The 24669-nt window shown below is 35.5% G+C and overlaps 1 protein-coding gene across 1 annotated transcript in view; it reads left to right on the forward strand.

Annotated features, from left to right (window-relative positions):
* Positions 1 to 815: 815 nt before the first annotated feature.
* The window catches only part of LOC111048694 (nose resistant to fluoxetine protein 6), a 46731-nt gene continuing 22877 nt past the window's right edge, over positions 816 to 24669 (forward strand). Inside the window, 8 exon segments of the mRNA XM_039439416.1 lie at positions 816 to 1103; positions 4828 to 5182; positions 7116 to 7286; positions 9873 to 10102; positions 11518 to 11723; positions 16175 to 16257; positions 18157 to 18344; positions 19350 to 19510. Of these exon segments, the coding sequence (XP_039295350.1) occupies positions 4978 to 5182; positions 7116 to 7286; positions 9873 to 10102; positions 11518 to 11723; positions 16175 to 16257; positions 18157 to 18344; positions 19350 to 19510 (1244 nt within the window). The 5' untranslated portion in view covers positions 816 to 1103; positions 4828 to 4977.

Below are 24669 nucleotides of genomic sequence, written 5' to 3' on the forward strand. Positions count from 1 at the left end.
TAACGACCTATACCATGGGATATTTACTTGAAATCAACTGAAATATTGAAGAATTCAAAATAGGCCTTTAACCATCCTCGTTATTTTTATTTATTGATAAACAGAACTCAACTCTTAAAAATGATCGTTTTCATATTCACAGCTGGCTATACGTCATCTTATGAATTTCGGGGAAGCGATATTTTGATTTTTCACATACTCACTCGCTCACTCACTTTTTTACTATCCACAGCTGTTTCAGTCAAGGATGAATTATCATTTCAATGTCGTTCAGCGAGTTTTCCCAAGGATGAGACCTAGTGCAATCGAATCTTTATATCATAAACCTACTATGTTCCAAATTTCGTGGAAATCGTCAGAGCCGTTTTCGAGATCCGTTAGACATAAATAACCAGATATAGAAATAACCAGATATAGAAATAACCAGGTATAAAAATAACCAGAGATATAAATACAGAAATTGCTCGCTTAATATAATAGGATAGATAAATACGGGGATAAATTCAGTTGAATAGATAGTTAATTCTAGCGAAGAGAATATAATGATAGTCTTCAAGTGAACCCAAAATTTTAGAGAATTTATTTGAAGTCTCTATTTTTCTATGATCATGTGACATCAAGTCAATGTATTACAGTCTAAACTGTATCTGATATAGCTTAAAAAAATAGTGAAACACTCATTGCAAATTTCGACTGAGTGTAAATCTATAAAAAGATGTCATCACGAGGTAAGAGTGTCATCACTCACACACGCACAGATTCTCGTGTGCACCCTCACACACACACACACACAGGCTAGCATTCCCTTGGAGACTGAGTCTATTCATATCCATTGAGTTAGACGCAGAGCTGGTAAAGTTCGCTCGTTAATACGGTAATTCAGTTGCTCTATTGTGTTGTGCAGTGAGGTGCTACGAAACTATTCTACTAGTGAAACTATTTTATTTTAGTCTAGAATCGACTAGTTTTCAATTAATAAATAAAATAGCTCAATAATTAACTTGCTATTATATTGTGATTGAATCCAGTTATTGTTTGTAAATGAGCTTTTCAGTAGGCAAGTACCTCTATCAAAATACATGAGTCAACGATCTCACAAAAAGGTTTGCCATACAAGTCTAGTGTTAGACACGGGAAAAATCACTGGATTTAAGTTTTGGGGTTGAAATTATTTTTCATGGGGTTGTCAAAACCCAAATGTTACATAGAATAATAGAGTATAGTTAAGTACATCATTTATTTCAGTGTATATAGGGTAGTGTGATATTGGAAAATCACTGGATTGAGGTTTTGGGGTTGAAAATCAATTGAACAAACCCAAGTGTTTTATAGAATAATAGAGTATAGTACAGTAAATAATTTATTATAGTGTATATTAGTGTGATATTGGAAAATATCCAAACCCAAGTGCTATATAGAATGATAAAATATAGTATAGTAAATTACCTATTGTAGTGTATATAGAGTGAAGTGATATTGGGAAATATCCAAACCCAAGTGCTATATAGAATGATAAAATTTAGTAGAGTAAATTACCTATATTATAGTGTATTATAATACACTAAGTGAAGTGAAGTTATATTGGAAAATGTCACCAAATGCATGTGGTACCAGTGGTAGTATCAGAATCGGAAAATTTACTGTATCATAAAGTTTGGAGTTAAAAGATAATATTTTCGTCAAAATCCAAGTGACGACTTTTAGTAGAGAGTGTTTCGGAAATTTTACTTTTTAACATCATTGCAGTATCTAATTATCTAATTCAACTTCTTAAATATGAACATTTCAGAGTTCTGTGAATTGCAAAAATTTACTCGATATTAAGCCTACATTAATAGAAAAACATTATTTTCGGAAATTTTATCTACTTGATAACATGACTGTAGTATCTAATTCAAATAACTTCTCAAATATGAACATTTCAGAGATCTGTGAATTGCAAAAATTTACTCGATATTAGGCCTATTTTAATAGGAAAACATTATTTTCGAAATCTCAGTGCCGGTTGCACAGCAGCCGCTTGAATTTTAACTGTGATTAATTCTACGAGAACCAATCAGAGAAGCCGTCTTATCGAAAAGGCCTTCTCTAATTGGTTCTCGTGAAATTAATCACGGTTTAAATTCAACTGGTGGTTGTGCAACCGGGCCTCAGTGTCTCAGTAATACTATAGTTTGTGGCTTAGCTCTGTTAATTTTCTTAAACTAATTAAAAAGGAAGATTGCCCTACCACAAGGAAAGTTTTATTAATCACTAGCAGGTGATCCGTGCTCAGCAAGTGTTCAATTGAAATCTTGACAAACTGATAACTTGACCTACTGAAATCTTGAAGAGTTTTAAATGGACTATAAACGTCCTCAGAAAATTATGAATCTACATGCACAATTTCAAGTTAATAGTAGAGTATAATAGTTCAGACGTGACGATGCGACTTTCGTGGATTTCCTATCCCGTACGTTATAAGCCAATGCTTTCCTTTATTATATTATAGATTATTCACATCTTTCTTGAAATTCAAATAGATAGTTCAAAGGATACCAGTTGGCTACTTCAATAAATTTAGACTTAGGCCTAAGCTTACATAGTGGGAGAGTGATGACTTTTGTGACCAAATTTATATAGTTTAGTGCAATGGTCGCCAAACTGATGAGCCTGTGAGCTAGAAAAGCATTTATAAACCTTCTAGTGAGCTACCAACGAATATTAGATTGTACGGTACACAAGATGAAATTTTCAAACTTTTATTACCTATTAAGATACATTTCTAGTGTTGAAATCTACTTATCTCATAGCAAAAAGTATAACAAAAGTTGAAATGTACATTTCAATGAGAGCAGTGGGACTCTTTTTGGTCATCAAGTATTTTCTTGATGTTTGGAATGTATGTTGTAGCCGCCATTCTGATGCAGTTGTCCAAATGTCCATCAGTCAGTCTGTTCCTATATCGATTTTTTAAGAATTTCATACTTTAAAGAGATGCTTCACACAAGTAAGTAAAGCAGAACATGGCTTTCAACCTCAATGCAACATGAATAATATTTGGATAGTTTTTTTTGTGGACTTGAGGACAAATATTTCCAGTAGTAGAAAGTGATCTGAGAGATAGATCATTTTGAAAATCCAAAAATTCTATTTGAACTGAAGCCTGATCTCCACCAAAATGTTTGTAAGCACAAGCTGCAAAATCTTCTGCATAGATCTCTACAAAAGAGAGTTTTTAAATTGTACCATATTTGATATGCTTTTATAATCTTGAAATCGTTGATCAAACTGTTGTCTCAAGTCTGAAAGAATTGTAACGTATTCTTTGTTATTGCTGAGGTGCTGTGGAGGATTTTTCTCGTCATTGATTTTCTTCAGACTGGGAAAGTGTTTATATTCAAACTGGACGACATTCTTTAGCTCGAGCATTTCTGTGAGCTACCAAAAACTACCCCACGAGCTACCGGTAGCTCGCGATCGACTGTTTGGCGACCACTGGTTTAGTGAATGATTAGATAGGCTACGGTACTTAAAAACTTATAACTCTCATGATAGTTTTTAATATAAGATGATGAATTAGAGGATCACTTAACTGCAATTAATTTATGCATAACTGTACCTAAATTTACTTGGTAATAATCTGTAGTATAATGGAGAAAAGAATCGGCTCATACACGTACGGTATAGGAATTCCACGAATGACGCATCATCACGTCTGAACTACTAGACTGATTAACTTGTAATTTTGCATAATAGATTCTCAATTCATTAAGGATAGTTATAGGACTGTTTGAATTCTTTTAGATTTCAGTACGTCAAGTTTTTGATTAAATGCCAGTCTATAATCTTTAATTCACCCTAAAGAGACACACTGGGGTGTTTCGCACCACAGGGATTTTTTTTCTGTTCTGCAGTTGACAATATCAAACAGATGGGAATTTATGCCCAGTCTAAATTAGGTTTGTAGTATTGGCAACTACTCTCCACCACTTCCAGTCAGTAATAGCATTCTACAAGGTCACCAGCTCATCTTGTTCTTCGTTTGGGGTGTCTAACACCCTAGAGTGTCTTTTACGTAGGACTTTTATCAAACACTTTTATTACAACGATTCACTTGTATTGTCACTACGAATGTGGTATGTAATGATGGATCAGATTGGAATGAATGCTATGATTCTCTACAACTTGAGATTCAAAACTATAAAATGAAGAGACGTTAGTTTTTGATGAAGTTGTCATTGGCAATGATCAAGCCATTCGTTCAAACGGGATTAGGAGCTCCAACACTTGGGCGGAAAATACGTACTTTTAAAATTAGTATAAATATTGATAAGCAGTGCTTTACTTTTGATGTCTGTATGCACTTCGAACAAAAATTATTAAGAAATGATGAAGTATGGTCTAAGTACTTGTTTTTTTCATATTTTTCAAAGAAAAATGTAAAATTAAATTGGGGTGTTCAAAACCCCAGTGTGTCTACTGTGTTAGCATAAAGAAAGGGTGTCTCTGTAGGGTTTATAATAAAGGAAAGAATTGGCTTATACACGTAAGGGATAGAAAATTCACGAATCACGCATCATCACGTCTGAACTACTGGACTGATCAATTTGAAATTTTGCATATAGATCCTCAATTTACCAAGGATGGTTGTTGTTCTAGTCTAAATTATTCAAAATTCCAGTAGGTCAAGTTTTCAGTTTGTCTCAAATTGTTGATTACACCCTTGAGGAGCTCGAGCTATTTAACAATTTGTTGTTAAATATAGTATTTTATTTAACAACAAATAACTGTGAGGCACAGTAAAAGCAACTAAATATCTACAGTTGATAGTTTCCTATCTTCCAGAATCTCCAATCTTCATAGCTGATATGATAAGACCATTCAATTTCTGAACAACAGAATGGGATCAATACGTCTACTAATTTGAGTAGAAGTCTACTCTCAATCTACCTAGAGACTTACGGTGCCTGTTTTGGTAGTGTATACTAAAGAACTATGGTGAACATAAACTATAATTTAAATATTAGTTTAGCGATAGTTTCAATTTTTTATTTGCAAAAGTCATGTTGTGAGCCTACGATAGAGTTTTCTGTGGATAAGAGCAGTTTGCAAGCGACACCTTTGCTCAACTCTAATAAGATACAAGATGATTTCGTGGACGACAATTTCAGCATATCTGACAATGCTAACACTCTAATGGGTGAGTAGAAGTTCCATTAAAATTGATGATAGATTATTTATCTGATAATTTCAGCATATCTGACAATTTTAGCATAGCTGACAATGCTAACACTCTAATGGGTGAGTAAAAGTTCCATTAAAATTGATGATAGATTATTCATCTGATAATTTCAGCATATCTGACAATGCTAATAATATAATCACAGAATAGATACAGAATGGAAACTGTCAATGAAACGCATATCTAACCAATGCTTTTTACATGGCGCAAATACTAGACACGTCACGTGGCCTTGGGAAGTTCCAGTCCTGGTCTTCTGATTGGCTCGTGGCAGTGAACGAGATCAATTAATCCGGATCATTAAAGTGATCCGAACCTACCATCAATACTATTACAATGCGGCGCTTCCTAACAAGATGGCGGATTTTTGCGACAGGGTACTAGCCAAGTTTCCATACTGTATGTATACTGTGATATAATGGGTGAGTAGAAGCTCCATCTTTCAAAATTGGAAATTGAACTATTTATTTGATATTAAATAATTATAATAAAATATCATAGAGAATAATATGAGGAATGGAATTTTTTTGAAGTGAAGACTTAACTTATTTCGGACTATGTATAATCTAAATTTGGGAGAGGAATAGCACAAGGTTACCTTATTTATTCTCTCCCTATTCTTTGTAATAGTATATTTCGCACCTAGGGCCGAAAATGAGACTTTTCCGGCTCGCGAAATCGGTTTTCAAGTCCGAGGCCGTAGGCCGAGGACTAGACAAGATTGAGAGCGGGAAACACATTTTTGCCACACAAAAAAATAAAACAATAAGTATACAGTATAATATGAGAATAGTTGTTCACTAAGCACTTCCGAAAGCAAAACTGGAAGGTCATAGCTCTAGCAAATCTGAGGTAATCTGAATATCAGGAAATTGTCCAAGTATTTTTATTCTGATTTGTCTAAATAACCTAAGAGATAATAAACCTAAAGATTCAATTATGTGGGAGGTTGAGTTTATACTTTTTTATTCTTTCATATGACAATAAGATGATATTATTAATGTTTTAATTGTTGAATGATAAACACAAATAATGGAAAGTTTTTTGATCAGCTGTTTTAGCACACTTGAAATTTGGCCAATCACAAAAATGCTTGTTGTCGTCGACTGTGGAAGTTTAGGTTAGAAGTTCTATCCTACTCTGAAAATCAAATTTGAATAGTTTATATATAATATTTGTATTTCATTCATCCAAATAAAATGATAGTATCTTATTGCAGAATAGTTTATTCAATTCTAGAAGCATAAAATGATTCCGTTTCATAAACCATTTTGTAAACACGTTCACATCAAATCAGAATCAGCTGACTTCAAGGTTATTTTACAGCCCTAGGGCCGTAAAACTTTTACCGGCCTGGTCAGAAAACAATCATTTTCGGCCTCCATATGACGCACGAAAACCAGCTCATTACATCCAAGTGGGGCGAAAAAATAATTAAGGACTGAACATTTTGTGAAGTGAACAAGACTTATCCTATTTCGGACTGTGTGTAACCTTATCTAAATTTGGAAAAGGAATAGCACAAGATTACCTCATTTTTTTCTCTCCCTATCATTTTGATGATGTACTTATTGTATAAATCAATAAAGAGTAATGAATTGTAGATCTTCAGTTCCAGATGCATGTAAAATGTAAAGAATATCCAATATCGTTAGGTCCACGTTATAATGGCAGTGGAGGAAGATAGGAGAGCAGCGTTGCTGATTCTCTGCCTTTCCACTGATTTTCATTGAAGCTTGCTGAAACTGGTCTATCTGATGTGATATCAACTGTTAATAGCCAATATTAACGTGGACCTCACTAAAGAGCAGCGAGAGAAATAAAATAGAATGTTGTAATACATAAAAAAATAGGGAAAATTCTCTCTGATGTAAGATGTGTTTCTTTGCAGATAAAAAGAATGAGACCACTGGAGAAAATAGACTGCCAGAGGCTAGCAACATCACGTTTCCATGGCAGATGAATTTGGTCTTCACTCCTTCAGGGGGAAACGGTCTATGTCAACAGCATACACAAATGTTCCTCCATGATTTGAAGAATTTTCAAAGATGGTCGCTGCAAAGTAAGTATAAATACAGTAACAGAAAATTGCATTATTCATCGATCATTAATGAACTACCGTACTAACCAATGTATTCAGACAAATGAGTTTTCACAAGTTGCTATTTTCTTGGAAAAATCAATCCTATCTGAAGAATTTGTGGACTAAATAAGATGCTGCAATCAGAATACAATGATTTTTCACGTTTTTATTTAAAAATATGCTTTGTACCTGAATGTGTTATCACCTAATTGACCGAACGAAGTGAGGTCTAAGATTCAAGTCGACGGTTTGGCATTTCTCTTGATGTTTAAATGTTTTTATTTTCATATGTTGCGCATTTACGGTGAAACGCGGTGATAGATTTTCATGAAATTTGACAGGTATGTTCCTTTTTTAATTGCGCGTCGACGTGTATTCAAGGTTTTTTGGAAATTTTGCATTTCAAGGATAATATAAAAGGAAAAAGGAGCCTCCTTCAAACGCCCATATTAGAGTAAAAATCAGACTATAGAATTATTCATCATAAATCAGCTGACAAGTGATTACACAGATGTGTGGAGAAGCCAGTCTATTGCTGTATTTCCATAAGGTCTATAGTTTCAATCAGGTACTTGTGGATGAGAATACTGCGTGAGGTCTACTGTTCACAGAACTACTAGTTATAACTGAACTATTTTGTCTCTTGTTGAAGTATGAAGGAGTTGCTTTGGAGCAGAACTAGCCTAAGTGTCAAGTTCTAGCCTAAGTGTTCAATACTGCGTGAGGTCTACTGTACACAGAACTACTAGTTATAACTGAACTATTTTGTCTCTTGTTGAAGTATGAAGGAGTTGCTTTGGAGCAGAACTAGCCTAAGTGTCAAGTTCAAGAATGATCAAATCTTGTATTTCATTTATTACGACATTCTAAACGCATTTCTATGTTGTTCAGTAGTATTGTTCAGCATAAACCTAGCATATTTATATTGTTCAAGTATGATACAGATTGCAAAACTTTTTATTTAAAAATCCATTCAACAAATTCCATCTATTATTCAAGACAAGTGGAACGCATAGCAACAGCTTTTTATTCTATTCTATTCTAGTTCAAGCTACAACTGATTGTAACCAGGTATGAAACGAAAGACAGTTTTTTATTCAAGAATTAACTCAACCAATTCTATGCATTGTTTATGTGACACATATGGAACCAACAACAAACGTTCAATAAAATTTCAGAATATTACCTTTGAATACAGTATCTAAAGACAGAAAGTTAAAATATTCTTATAAATAGGAACATTGTATGTTAGCTTCATCCAATAAATATAAATAAATGTTAACTTGAATGAAAAAGACTAAGAAATTGTCAAAAAACCACAGATTTATTGATACTTTTGAAGACCAGTTTTAGTTATTACACCATTGTCAATCTCTGATAAACTAAAACTAAATACAAGAGCAGCAGAATTTATTCTAGTAGGCGAGTGCTGCTATTGGTCAAGGGCATGAACGCCTGCCATTGGTCCAGCCAGACAGTCTCCTCCTACTCAACGGTTTGACAAAATGGCGGCTTAAGCAACAGAATCGCTATGATAACAAAATTTACTTTCAGTACAAAATAAAAACGTTTTTAGCGTTCACGTTTTTAAATTTTGTTATCATTGCGATTCTGTTGCTTAAGCCGCCATTTTGTCACACCGTTGAGTGGGAGGAGACTGTATGGCTGGACCAATGGCAGGCGTTCATGTCCTTGACCAATAGCAGTACTCACCTACTAGTATAAATTCTGCAGCTCTTGTACTTAGTTTTAGTTTATCAGAGATTGACAATGGTGTAATAACTGAAACCGGTCTTTCTAATGGCAGGCCTACTCAACGGTGTGACAAAATGGCGGCTTAAGCAACAGAATCTCTATGATAACAAAATTCACTTTCAGTACAAAATAAGAACCAAGAAAAACGTTTTTAGCATTAACGTTTTTAAATTTTGTTATCATTGCGATTCTGTTGCTTAAAAGCCGCCATTTTGTCACACCGTTGAGTGGGAGGAGACTGTATGGCTGGACCAATGGCAGGCGTTCATGCCCTTGACCAATAGTAGTACTCGCCTACTAGTATAAATTCTGCTGCTCTTGTATTTAGATTTAGTTATCAGAGATTGACAATGGTGTAATAACCGAAACCGGTCTTCCTAAGTATCAATAAATATGTGGTTTTTTGACAATTTCTTAGTTTTTTTCATTCAAGTTAACATTTATTTATATCTATTGGATGAAGCTAACATATACAATGTTCCTATTTATAAAAGAAAATTTTAACTTTCTGTCTTTAGATAATGTATTCATGATATTTAAAGGCAATATTCTGAAGTTTTATTGAACGTTTTGTTGTTGGTTCCATATGAGTCACTTAAACAATGTATAGATTTCGTTGAATTAATTCTTGAATAAAAAACTGTGGTTTTTTGAAAATTTCTTAGTCTTTTTCATTCAATATGAGAATAATTACCACAATATCAACTTCTCAACTACACAAGAAGTAAATGTTAACCACAATATAATAATTACCACAATATCAACCTCTCAACTACACAAAAAGTAAATGTTAATTGTTTTTGATTGAAGTGTGGGACGCAACGGCAAAACTGGGCTCAGGCCTTTTCTCGGGTAATGCCAATCAGCTGGGAGACTTCGACTCCTGTCTTCAGGTGAAGAGCGGTGACATGAGGAACATCCAAGCCAAGTACTGTCTGGCTCTAGTCGACCTGCAGCTAACGAGCGACGCGGCACCCATCCTCAGGGACCTCGTCAACAGAATCCAGGGCGAGAATTTCGTCAGGGGCACTAGGAATGATGTGAGTTTATCTTTTAATATCGGGGACCAAGCTTCGCTCTGGAGTACAAAAGCATAAAATATATATTACGAAAGAAGAAATTAATGACCGAAAGAAGTGAGGTCTAAGATTCAAGTCGACGGTTTGGAATTTATCTTAATGTTTGAATGTTTATATGTTGCGCATTTACGGCGAAACGCGGTAATAGATTTTCATGAAATTTGACAGGTATGCTCCTTTTTTAATTGCGCGTCGACGTATATACAAGGTTTTTGGAAATTTTGCATTTCAAGGATAATATAAAAGGAAAAATGAGACTCCTTCATACGCCAATATTAGAGTAAAAATCAGACAATAGAATTATTAATCATAAATCAGCTGACAAGTGATTACACAGATGTGTGGAGAAGCCAGTCTATTGCTGTATTTCCATAAGGTCTATTAGTCTCAATCAGGTACTTGAGGATGAAAATACTGTGTGAGGTCTACTGTTCACAGAACTACTAGTAATAACATTAATAGTTCATACAGGAATGTTCTATCCAATCACAGTAAATTGAGATTAATTCCCAGAGTAATGAAAAATTTTGTGCCGGTTGCACAAAAGCCGGTTAAATTTCAATCCTGATTAATTTCACGTGAACCAAATCAGAGAAGACCATTTCAAAAACATGGATCTACTGGAATTAATCCATATTGAAAATAACCCGGCTTTTTTGCAACCGGCACTAAGTACCTGATTAAATGATTAAGTGAACCAAATCAGAGAAGACCATTTCAAATACATGGATCTACTGGAATTAATCAATATTGAAAATAACCCGGCTTTTTTGCAACCGGCACTAAGTACCTGATTAAATGATTACGTGAACCAAATCAGAGAAGACCATTCCAAAAACATGGATCTACTGGAATTAATCAGGATTCAAACGAACCAGGCTTTTTTGCAACCGGCACTAAGTACCTGATTAAATGATTATAGAAGTTCAACAGCTGAGTCATAATTTTGACACAGTCCCACACACATAAACTCGCTCACTCACTTCCATCACCAACAGATGATTAAATAATTATTATCAGCTGTTTTTCCAAGGATGAATAATCTTATAGTTATAATTATCTTTCTAGTGTCTTTCAGCGAGTTTTCCCAGGGATGAGACTTAGTGCAATAGAATCTTCATATTATAAACCTACTATGCTCTGAATTTCGTAAGAATCGTTAGAGCCGTTTTCGTGATCCGGTGAAATACAAACAAATAAACAGAAGTTGCTCGTTTAAGAGAGAGTAAGATGATGTAAAGTGGAAAGCGAGTGTTCGTGGCGCATATGTCTGTACGCACATAAGTGTTGAACCATGTTTGTGTTTTTCTGAATATTTGACTATACATCTCTGTGTTTTCATAACTCATCCAAACTATTTTCTTCTCTTTTCACAGCCAGGACATTTCGTGCCGAGGTTCTCTTCAATTGGATGGGGTGTCTGTGTTCCTTCCTCCTGTGACGAACAAGCGATAGAAGCCGGTCTTATGTCTATGTTGGCACCACTCAACTCAACATCAGGACTACTTGTACATGCAGGTGTGCCAACAAACGCATGCTATAAAGTCCCACAAACGTTACCAATATCTACGTTATTGGCGTTGTAAGTATCAGTTCATTACCGTATTCAAATAATACTCTGTTCTGGGCTTTCCAATCTATTTCTACTTTATTATTCTCTAATTCTATTTAGAAGATTATTTCCTTGTATTGTTGTGGTAGAGTCAATGCATTTGAACTGTTTGGGAGAGTTTGGTGGGAGAGAGGGTTGACTCGCCCTAACTTCGCCCTCCAAGTTAAAAGGAAGACAGCTTATATATCTACCTTCGCCACTCCACACTTAAATACAAGTCATGCAATTGTCCAAACACTCTCATTTAGGGTTATGTGGCAAAGAGAACCTGGAGTTCTAACTCTGCATTTAATAAAGGCAATCAATCAATCAACCAATCTACCTTCTCTTATACCCTCTACCTCTCCACTTGACCCTTACCATGGAGAAAAGAGAGCATAAGAAGATATCCAATGATATAGTTCGTTCATGTTACAAATTTCAAGCTGATTTTTTTTGTTAACTCAAGCCGACTACTGTCTATTATTACTGTATTACTAGGGTGAGAGTTCAATGACGGCACAGTATGAGAGACTAACAGCATCAACTAGCTTCACCAAAAATCTGGTGTGGCGCACTCACACAACTTTCCTTGCCGTTATGAAAATTGATCAACTCACGCTAGTGTTCTCGCGCATCTCAAGTCTACTATTCTAAGATCTGAGCCAGCTGGTGACAGGACAATAGCGCTCTAGACACACGAGGTCTGCTATCTCTTCATAGTGAATGATTTAATAGAATCAAAAGTTGCCAACAGTTCGCAATTGAATAATCTTATTTTCTAGAATTTCGAGCTTATTTTCAATTTGAGATGAAAATGCTACTGGACATTAATTGTAGAGATTTTTATGCTAAATTTTTTCCACTTAGAATTTTTTGTTTACATTGTATCTGAAGCCTGATAATTGGGAATCTAAAATCAAACTTTGCATAGATGGGGCGGTGCTCCTGAAATTTTTACAGATATGGAAATGGTGGCAGTTGATAGAGCTTATCAATGAATTTTCCAGGTATGAATTTGATCAAAATCGTTGAAGCCGTTTTCGAGAAAATCTCGAAAAACCCTGTTTTTAACAACATTTTCGCCATTTTAACGGCCATCTTTAATCGCATTTGATCGAAATTGTTCATGTCGGATCCTTATATTGTAAGGACCTTACGTTCCAAATTTCAAGTCATTCCGTTAACTGGGAGATGAGATATCGTGTACACAGGCGCACATACACTTATACACACACACACACACGCACACACACACACACACACACACACACACACACACACACACACACACACACACACACACACACACACACACACACACACACACACACACACACACACACACACACACACACACACACGCACACACACACACACACACACACACACACACACACCACACACACATACAGACCAATACCCAAAAACCACTTTTTTGGACTCAGGGGACCTTGAAACGTATACAAATTTGGAAATTGGGGTACCTTAATTTTTTCGGAAAGCAATACTTTCCTTACCTATGGTAATAGGGCAAGCAAAGTAAAACAACTACTAGGACTATCGGCTTCAGTTACCAGTGGAAATTGGAACACAAACGCTGTATACCATGGGAAATCCTCTATCTTTTCACCCGTACCCTTGAAACACGAACTCCACATACCATTGGATATCTTTTCCTACCCTGCCAATTTCAAGACATAGAGGAAAAGTTCCCTCTACCTTTTACCATACCCTATGTTGTAGTAATAAATGCTTTAGAATTGTAAATGAAAGTCGAGTGTGAGAGAGGGCCGGCTGCGCCTTAACTTCGCCAACCAGGTCTGCATTAAGGTAGCCTATCTATTCATTTAACCACTCTCAACCACCTACTGTGATATTGTATTGATTCTTGTTGTAATTAGTGACTAAGGTAATTCTTCTTATAGCCTCAGAAGTGGCTACAATAGAAAATTATATTCTTTTTATTCTATTACAATAATGCATTTTCGTGCATCTAATGCTGGGATCCACGTTATAAAGTCAGTGGAAATGATAGGACGGCAGAATTGGCAATTCTCTATTACCACCGCAGCCTTCTGTAGCGGGAAAACGAAGACAGCGCGCATGAAAAAGTTCTGTCAAGCCGTCAGAAGGGTAAATCAGTGAGCTGCGAAGAGAGCGCGCTCTGAAATGATGCGCGCTCTTTTCGTACCTCTACGATTCGAGTTTGACAAGTTAGTGTTGACAAGGGTTCAAAATTCAGGCTGATATATATATAGCTTGAAACGTAAATCTACATTAGAACGAGCGTTAGCGAAGTTCTCACTTTTGACTTACTGAAGGCGTTTTCTGCCTGTTTTTATGTTCGACAAGAACTTTAGAGAGAATTGATCAATCAGCTTCAATTTTGAACACGAATTCGTCAAACCTTTTTACAGGTCAAGATCGTTGGACAACAAAATTGACTCACTCCTTCAGGATATAGGAATAATTGAATGAAAAAGACTAAGAAATTGTCAAAAAACCACTGATTTATTGATAATTAGAAAGACCGGTTTCGGTTATTACACCATTGTCAATCTCTGATAAACCTCTGTAGTTTATCAGAGATTGACAATGGTGTAATAACCGAAACCGGTCTTTCTAATTATCAATAAATCAGTGGTTTTTTGACAATTTCTCAGTCTTTTTCATTCAATATGAATAATTACCACAATATCAACTTCTCAACTACACAAAAAAATATAGAAATAACATTGGAAGTGCATAAGATAAAAAATTGTTTTGATTCTATATCACACAGACTGTCAGACGGGCAGACTTTATGTGGCGACACATGATTTCAGTTGCAATAATTTCAACAACATAGAAGTCTAAATTATTTCCATGTTGTTGAAATTATTGCAGCTTTCAAGCAGCTTTGAAGTAATTTAGCAGAATCGTACACCAGTCAAAAAATAAAATTAACACCTAAAGTTAACCACAAAATAGTTATTTGTGCAACTAGTGCGCAAAGTGACAGTTTGCTGCACCGAAAGAAACGTTTATGCACGAGCTGTAGGCGAGGGCGGAATGGTTTCTTGAGTGCAGCAGAGGAACTTTGCTCACGTATTTCACATTGAATTTTTCCTACAGTTACCATTGAATATGAGAAGTGGTTGATTATGGGTAAAATGATGGCTGAAATCCATTAAATGTTTGTCTGTATAATTTTGTTATTAATAACAACTTTAATTTATTTTAAACTTGATAATCCAATTAAAAATTAATAAGCGATAATTTATTCAAATTAATAATTGAATCAATCCAATTAATTTGAAAATTTGAATAATTTCGAGTAAATCTTAATTTCTAAATAATTTTTCAACCAATCAATTTATGAATGAAAAAAAATATTATTTGAAAATAATGAAGAAAATAATATTCAAAATGTATAATTTAATGATGAGTTCTCATTTTTATTTATTTCAAAATCAGAAATAATATAGATAGAACAAATTCGCATTAAAAATACACGCCAACAATGTCAACAACTGATTGGGATGGCTGCAAGATAATACGCAAAGTATTAAGAGTATGCAAAGTAATAGGTACTTTGCGCACTAGAGCGGAAAAGTAATTATTTGCGTTCTGTAATCAGTGCAGGAATGGTCACTTTTCAAGGTAACTGTAGGAAAATATAATTAACAGTTAACATAAATCGAAGTTCACTGGAATTCATATCAATAAATGCGGCTTAAATCAAATCACTTCGACACAATAATTGGAGAACACTAACGGAAATCTACAATATTAATATTTTTCAATATTCACCATTCCATCCTCAACACGTCGATATTTGTTGAAGGGGTTTTATTGAAGAAAACTAGAAAATAAGTAGTAGCATGTATATTTATATATATTATCAGGCAGAACAAAGATCTGTCAAGCTGTCAGAACGGTAAATCAGTGAGGTACGAAGAGAGCGCGCACTGAAATGAAGCGCGCTCTCTTCGTACTCTCACAAAAATTATTTATGACCAACCTTCAGCCAGGTAGGATGTGCGTCCTCTTCGTACTTCCTTCTGTAGCAGTTTGCTGAGACCGGTACAGTGAGAATATTATTTCCATAAGCTCTAATAGGACCATTCATACTCGCTCGGCGGTTCTAAGTGGGAATAGTCACATTAGAACAAATGGAAATTGTATTTTCACTGTGTCAGTCACTTTTTACTGATAATGATATCAAATAAAATATAATTTTGTTCTAGTATTGAAATGTCACCAGTCAAATGAATGTTACTCAAAAATTGATGTAAAATGACGATAAATGAATGAAATGAAATGAAATATATGAGAATCAAGCTTTATCGGTACCATAGAATACTGTTATATTAGTTTTATGTTGATATTGGATTTAAGTTTGTTTAAATTTATTATAATGAGAATATATATTTAAAATAATTATTATCTTATTTCAGAACATTTTATGCTGCAGTCATATCATTGGCAATATATGCAACAGTCATAGATAAAGGACAAGTGAAACATGCAAAAAACAAAGGTAAATATAGCTTATTCAAATTTGATTTGAATAGCTTCTTGTGTTCAGTCCGATCATTTGAATATAGCCATAGAGAAACGATAGCATAAGTAGATATCCCATGGTATAGGGCGTTTATGTCGCAACTTTTACTGTTATCCCAAGCCGATAGTTCACGTAGTTCTTTTCCATGCAGCTGTGTAACGCTGGTAGTCTCTCAAATTGTGCTGTTCATACACTCTCACCCCAACAAAACAGTAAAAATTGACAATAATCGACAGTAATCGGCTTGAGATAACAGTAAGAGTTGCGACATAAATTCCCTATTCCATTGGATATCTACTTACGCTATTGTTTCTCTATGATATAGCTTTCTGGCTCCCTCTAATAAAAATTGAACAAATTATTATTCTATCACTAGATAAATTGATATAGTCTACTATGCAAGAACAATGTTTTTCATTCAATCAATAACTCTCTCAAATTCAACTTTTTGTTTTGTTGTGGTAGATATTCATACTGAATAAATAGGCCTACAACTTCATATTGTCAAAACCAGTAATTTATTACTACAATTCGAAATACCGTACTTGTTGAGCAATTAACAATCGCTAGAAAACTCAAGATTTTAAAATTTCAAGTAAATTTCATTTCATATATCTAAACTTTTGTGGCTAGGATTTCAAACCTAGTCATGTCTGAAACTATTCTACTCAAATCTCTTTGATTTGTTTTTATTTTACAATTCTATAATAATTGGCCCCAATTCAAAGAGATACTGTTATCAATGTTATATATCTCTTGGGCAGTTACAGCTTATTAGTAATCCATACAGTGTTGTGGCTTCATTTCTTATTCATAAGAGATAAGAGTAATCTACCGAAACTGTTCATGGCAAAATTGTTTTACTTTCCTTGCCCTATTACCATAGGTAAGGAAAGTATTGCTTTCCAAAAAATTTAAGGTACCCTAATTTCATGTTTTCTATAAGTTTCAAGGTCCCCTGAGTCCAAAAAAGTGGGTTTTGGGTATTGGTCTGTATGTGTGTGTGTGTGTGTATGAGTGTATGTGCGTCTGTGTACACGATATCTCATCTCCCAATTAACGGAATGATTTGAAATCTGGAACTTAAGGTCTTTACAATATAAGGATCAGACACGAACAATTTCGATCTAATCCAATTCAAGATGGCGGATAAAATGGTGAAAATGTTGTCAAAAACAGGGTTTTCGCGATTTTCTCGGATATGGCTCCAACGATTTTGATAAAATTTATACCCAAAATAGTCATTGATAAGCTGTATCAACTGTCACAAGTCCCATATCTGTAAAAATTCCAGGAGCTTTGCCCCATCTATGCAAAGTTTGATTTTAGATTCTCAATTATCAGCCTTCATATACATTTCAAACAGAAAATTTCATGTGGAAAAGATTGAGCATGTAAATCTCTGCAATTAATGTTCAGTAACATTTCCACCTAGAATTGAAAATAAGCTTGGAATCCGAGAAAATGTGATTATTAAATTGCAAACTGTTGGCAACTGTTGGTTCTATTGAATCATTCACTATGAAGAGATAGCAGACCTTGTGTGTTTCCAGCGTTATTGTCCTGTCACCAGCTGTCTCATATCTCTGAATAGTAGACTTGAGATGCGCGAGTACACTAGCGTCAGGTGATCAATTTTCATAACGGCAAGGAAAGTTGTGTGAGTGTACCACACCAGATTTTTTTTAGTAGTGTATCTGCTCTAGAGTTGTGACTCAACTCTTGAACGCCTTGTGACCGCGTTCTCACTGAAAATCGGTCTGAAAGAGTTCTCAAATTTAGTTAATAGTTGTAGCAGAGATACTGTTTTTCTGTAGCTTTTGTTTACTCTGGCAGAGTAGCCCACACATACAAGTGATAAACAGTTTGTTACAGGAACTCTTGAACGCCTGGTGACCGCGTTCTCACTGAAGGGCGGTCTACGAGCGTTCTTGGCACCAGGCACCGATGCGTTCCCGTGCATTCACGGCATTAGAGCCCTGTTCACAGTTATGCTGTTAGTGGCTCATAAAGTCATTCCGCTCGCTTCAATTTTGTACAGCGATAGGGTCAATCTGACAAGGGTGAGTACAAAACTAGTTACTCACTTTAAAAAAACTTGTAAGTTATGTAATTTTTCGCAACTCTGCACAGAAAGCAGCTGTTTTCCAATCCCTACGTAGATCTGAAAGACATTGTTTGCAGACGACTCTTGTCTGATGTCAGAACATGCTTCTTTCCGGCTAAGGCCAGAAAGAGTACCCTTTCCGGCCGCTTTTTGAAAATTTTTGAAAATGTGTTTGGACAACTGTGCCATATGGTGCATTGTGTTCAGGAGGGGGAGATCGGAAATTTTCACCCCACTTTGAGTACCCTACGACGTCTGGTTCTTGAGATATGAGACATCAAAGTTCCCCCCCCTCATAAAAAATTCTTATTCGATTTATTATTCTTATATAGCTGATGCCAAAAAGTTAGGGGGCTTTGTGGGTCACATGGTGTAACCTACTCACAGCTGATGCAATGCATCTATTTATTGTCTCTTCAAAATCATCACCTAAGCCAAGCTAGATGACAACTCTATTTGACAACATCAGCTGTTGGGAGGCACAAGAGACCCACGAAACTTTTTGGCGTCAGCTATACCTGTAGTGTGGCGAAAAATATTGTACGCGACTCTCTCAGAAAGGTGTTTACGGTATTCGGATAACATATTCGGATAACTATCCATACCGTAGACACTAACTTTCTGTGCTTGTAGCATAATATATTATTACAATCAATTAGTGATATTTCTGACATCCTAGTGTTTTCATTATGGGACGATATCACAACATCATTAAAGCATTTAATTGGGATTTTCGTTTAATAATAATAATAATGAATTCATTAGCATTTGAATAAATTCAATTTGTCAGTAATTTCCATCTTTAGACAGTACTTTTCATTTGTCCTCTTATAATGCAGGCGAATATGATGTGTTTCTCAATACTGTTTAACATGTCTAACGAATTAAAATTACTACAATATTATCAAATTTGAAGTCTGTTGAATTGAATAATTATTTTTGATTTGATTTTTCATTTTAGCATTCAAATACAACGTGGAGTTCACTACTGCGGGCTTCTAATATCTACACGGATTCGTTTCTGTTGATGAGTGCAGCTCTCACATCCTACTATTTGGCCAAAGAAATCAGCACAAAGGGATCCATTAATTGGCCAGGGCGTCTTGTCACCAGATATATCAGGTAACATTAAATGAAAAATATTCCTTATCAGGCGGAGTTAGGCCTTCAAGTCCTCTCTATCTCTCAAACTCGACATTACAGATGCTAAGAACTAAATAATGCAGTATAACTAACTACAATGAATAAAAATCTGGTGTGGCGCACTCACACAACTTTCCTTGCCGTTATGAAAATTGATCAACTGACGCTAGTGTTCCCGCGCAACTCAAGTCTACTATTCAAAGATCTAAGCCAGCTGGTGACAGGACAATAACGCTGCAGACACACGAAGTCTGCTATCTCTTCATAGTGAATGATTTAATAGAATCAACAGTTGCCAACAGTTTTCAATTTAATAATCTTATTTTCTCGAACATCGATCTTATTTTCAATTTAAGGTGAAAATGTTACTGAACATTAATTGTAGAGATTTTCATGCATAATCTTTTCCACTTGGAATTTTTTGTTGAAACTGTATCTGAAGCCTGATAATTTGGAATCTAAAATCAAACTTTGCATAGATGGGGCGGAGCTCCTGAAATTTTTACAGATATGGGACTTGCGGCAGTTGATAGAGCTTATCAATGACTACTCTAGGTATAAATTTAATCAAAATCAATCAGATTTCTAGAATTCTTTCAAGGTTTGAAGTTTTGTATCAAATGTTGGTGTTGTGTATCAATTTGAGATAATACTTTATCACATTATGTTGAAAGTGTATGGTATGTAGAAATTGTGTGGTGATACTCTATCATGGTGTTATACTATAAAGAAAAGATAGCATGAGACGATATCCAAGGGTTTCAAAAATAGGAAGTGTATCAAATGTTTCTGTTGTGTATCAAGTTGAGATGATACTAGTAGTGTGTTGATACTGTATCATGTGTGGTGGTACTGTATCATGTGTGTTGAAACTGCATCATAGTTATAGCATAGTCATAGAGTAAATATAGCATGATAAGAATATATCCCAGGGTTTCAAGGTTTAGAAGTGTTGTATCAAATGTTGGTGTTGTGTATCAAGTTGAGATGCTTCTGTATCATAGTGTTTTGATACTGAATCATGTGTGGTGATACTGTATTCTGTGTGTTGATACTGTATCATAGTTATAGCACATAGAAAAGATAGCATGGGAGGATATCCCAGGGTTTCAAAGTTTGGAAGTGTTGTATCAAATTTTGTTGTTGTGTATCAAGTTGAGATGATAGTGTATCATAGTGTGTTGATACTATATCATGTTTGGTGATACTGTATCATAGTTAAAGCATAGATAAAATATAGCATATTAAGTTCTCCCATGGTGTAGGACGTTTATGTTCCAAATGTCACTGTCAACTCAAGCCAATTAATAGTCCTAGTAGTTGTTTTTGTGAATCTATATGTGACGCTAGTAGTCTCTCATACTGTGCCGTTCTCTCACTCTCACCCACGATAAAACAGTAATAATAGACTGTAGTTGACAGTAATCGGCTCGTGTTAACAAAGACATTCGAGCTGTTCCCATAATTTTCATTACTCCGAATAGTTTACGAACATAAAAAAAAAATAATAAAACTAAGTAGCCTTTTTACTTTCATTGCCCTATTACTATAGGTAAGGAAAGTATTGCTTTCCGAAAAAAATTAAGGTATCTCAATTTCTAAATTTCTATACGTTTCAAGGTCCCCTGAGTCCGAAAAAGTGGTTTTTGGGTATCGGTCTGTATGTGTGTGTGTGTATGTGTGTGTGTGTGTGTGTGTGTGTGTGTGTGTGTGTGTGTGTGTGTGTGTGTGTGTGTATGAGTGTATGTGCGTCTGTGTACACGATATCTCATCTCCCAGTTAACGGAATGACTTGAAATTTGGAACGTAAGGTCCTTACACTATAAGGATCCGACACGAACAAATTCGATCGAATGCAATCCAAGATGGCGACTAAAATGGCGAAAATGTTGTCAAAAACAGGGTTTTTCGCGATTTTCTCGAAAACGGCTCCAACGATTTTGATCGAATTCATACCTGGAATAGTCATTGATAAGCTCTATCAACTGGAACGAGTCCTATATCTGTAAAAATTTCTGGAGCTTTGCCCCATCTTTGCAAAGTTTGATTTTAGATTCTCAATTATCAGCCTTCATATACAATTTAAACCAAAAAATTCAAGTGGAAAATATTGAGCATGAAAATCTCTGCAATTAATGTCCAATAACATTTCCACCTAGAATTGAAAATAAGCTTGAAATCCGAGAAAATGTGATTATTAAATTGCAAACTGTTGGCAACTGTTGATTCTATCAAATCATTCACTACGAAGAGATAGCAGACCTCTTGTGTTTTCCAGCGTTATTGACCTTACACCAGCTGTCTCATATCTTTGAATAGTAGACTTGAGATGCGCGAGTACACTAGCGTCAGGAGATCAATTTTCATAACGGCAAGGAAAGTTGTGTGAGTGCACCACACCAGATTTTTAAAATTGTTTACTTACATCATGTTTCGGCTATATGTTGCCATTTTCAAGTGTTTCAACATTTTACGAACTTAGTTGCCAAAGAATATTTTTTTCTAATTGCAGGTTAACACCACCCTTACTGGCTGTAATAGTTTACTATGCCTATGTGATGGAATACATAGGCTCAGGACCGCAATGGTCTTCAGTAGTGAATGCTAACGCAGATCTCTGTAAAGACAGTCTTTGGAAAAACCTTTTCTACATCCAGAATTTCTTCCCGTTCGAGAAAATGGTTGGTATGAAATAAATCAACTATAATATTAAATATAGATTTTTTAACATATTTCTATTCATTTCTCACGTATACTATTACTAAACACTAGCAGTTAATCTGTGCTCCGCGAGGGTCTAATAAAATATTTGACGCTATAAAGCTTTGGAGAATTTAAAATAGGCCTATAACCATCCTCGGTAAATTAAGATTCTATAAGCAAAATTTCAAGTTATTCAGTTGAGTAGTTCAGACGTGATGATGCGTCAAACATAATTCCCTATTCCTTACGTGTATAAGCCAATTCTTATCTTTATTGTATTATAGATAACATTCTAAAAGATATTTATCAGCGAAAGGAAATATAATTGATTATAGTGAGGTACACGTTGTAATGGGAGTATTGAATTTCAATTGGCGTTGCTTTCCTTGTCTATCATTCTACAAAGCAAATAGAGCTATCCTTTTCTAGTTCTACAACGTTCCTAGATTTTTCTTTTACAATGTACAAATAAAAAGTCAACAAAATATTCAATCTCAATATAAATTATGTGAATTTATTACTGATCATTGATAAATATTATTTAACGAATCCTATTCTATTAAACGAGCAATTTCGGTTATATGTTGTATTTCACTGGATCTCGAAAACGGCTCTAACGATTCTCACGAAATTCAGAACATGGTAGGTTTATAATATAAAAAATTGATTCCAATATGTCTCATCCCTGGGAAAACTCGCTGAAGGACATTGAAAGGATAATTATTATTCATCCTTGGAAAAACAGCTGATAATAATTATTCCGTCGTCTGTTGATGATGGAAGTGAGTGAGCGAGTTCATGTGAGTGGGACTGTGTCAAAATAATTATGACTCAGCTGCTGAACTTTTGTAATCATTTAATCAGGTACTTAGTGCCGGCTGCAAAAAAGCCGGGTTATTTTCAATCCTGATTAATTCTAGTAGATCCATCTTTTTGAAATGGTCTTCTCTGATTTGGTTCACGTGAAACTAATCAGGATTAAAATGCAACCGGCTTTTGTGCAACCGGACCTTTGTAGGGAAATTTTTGCATTCCTCTATCTACTGTAAATATATATCTCAATTAATCTCAATTGTTATTAATGTTAATCTCAATTAATTAATTGGGAATAGTAGTGGAGTTTTGAGAGAGCTGCTATCCATAGAAATCGAGGGGTGGGGCTCCCCCTCCACCCCCCAGCCCAGTCGGCCATTTTGGCCCGCCCCCAGCCAATAGGAATCAAGGGGCGTGGCCACCGCCCCCTCCACCCCCCTGCCCTAGTCAGCCATTCCCCTCTCCCCCCCCCTGCCTAGTCAGCCATTTTGGTACTGCCCCCTCCACCCCCCAGCCCCAGTCAGCCATTTTGGCCCGCCCCCAGCCAATAGGAAGCAAGGGGCGTGTTCAAATGGCGTCGTGCCCCACCACCCCAACCAATAGGAAGAGGCATTGTAGCAGGTGTCCATTCCCCTACCCCAGCATGGGTGTGTTCAAAATGGTGTCCCCCTTCCATAGTGCCCCCAAAACCCCAACCAATAGGAAGCAGGTGTCCCCAACGGTTCCCCAGCGGCGGCCATCTTTGTTGTAGCAGGTGTTAACTGACATCTGCTGCCCCAGTTAACACTGCTTAATTGCATATTAAAAATATCCCCACATTTAAAATCTTAAAATCTTTAAAATCACAGATATCTAAACTCTCAAACCACACTACTAGCGTTTGGTACAAATTAAACTATGTTCCTTGTTTCCTCCACCACAGGAAGAATGAAAAAAATTACATTTCATATTGTTCGTATGAGATGTCATTTTCCCCACACTATGCTGTAAAAGGAATGGTGGCGCTTTTTTAATGTGCTTTCCCCATATTGAGAAAACTCTAATTGAATGTTGCTATAATAGGATGTAGAATAGATCGGGCTAATCTATTCTACATACTACTATAGTTATCATTACAAAGTGTTAATCAACATTAGGCCTATTGCACAACAATATGTTCCTTTTTTCCTCCACCACAGGAAGAATGAAAAAAATTACATTTCATATTTGTTCGTATGAGATGTCATTTTCCCCACACTATGCTGTAAAAGGAATGGTGGCGCTTTTTTTAATGTGCTTTCCCCATATTGAGAAAACTCTAATTGATTGTTGCTATAATAGGTTGTAGAATAGATCGTGCTATTCTACATACTACTATAGTTATTCATTACAAAGTGTTAATCAACATTAGGCCTATTGCACAACAATATGTTCCTTTTTTCCTCCACCACAGGAAGAATGAAAAAAATACATTTCATGAGAATTGTATTTTCCCACACTATGCTGTAAAAGGAATGGTGGCGCTTTTTTAATGTGCTATCCCCATATTGAGAAAACTCTAATTGAATGTCACTCAGTTATTCATACAAAGTATTAATCAACATTAGGCCTATTGCACAATCAATGATGGGAATGGGTTTTTT

Source organism: Nilaparvata lugens, chromosome 12, assembly GCF_014356525.2.
Source record: "Nilaparvata lugens isolate BPH chromosome 12, ASM1435652v1, whole genome shotgun sequence".
Lineage (NCBI taxonomy): Eukaryota > Metazoa > Arthropoda > Insecta > Hemiptera > Delphacidae > Nilaparvata > Nilaparvata lugens.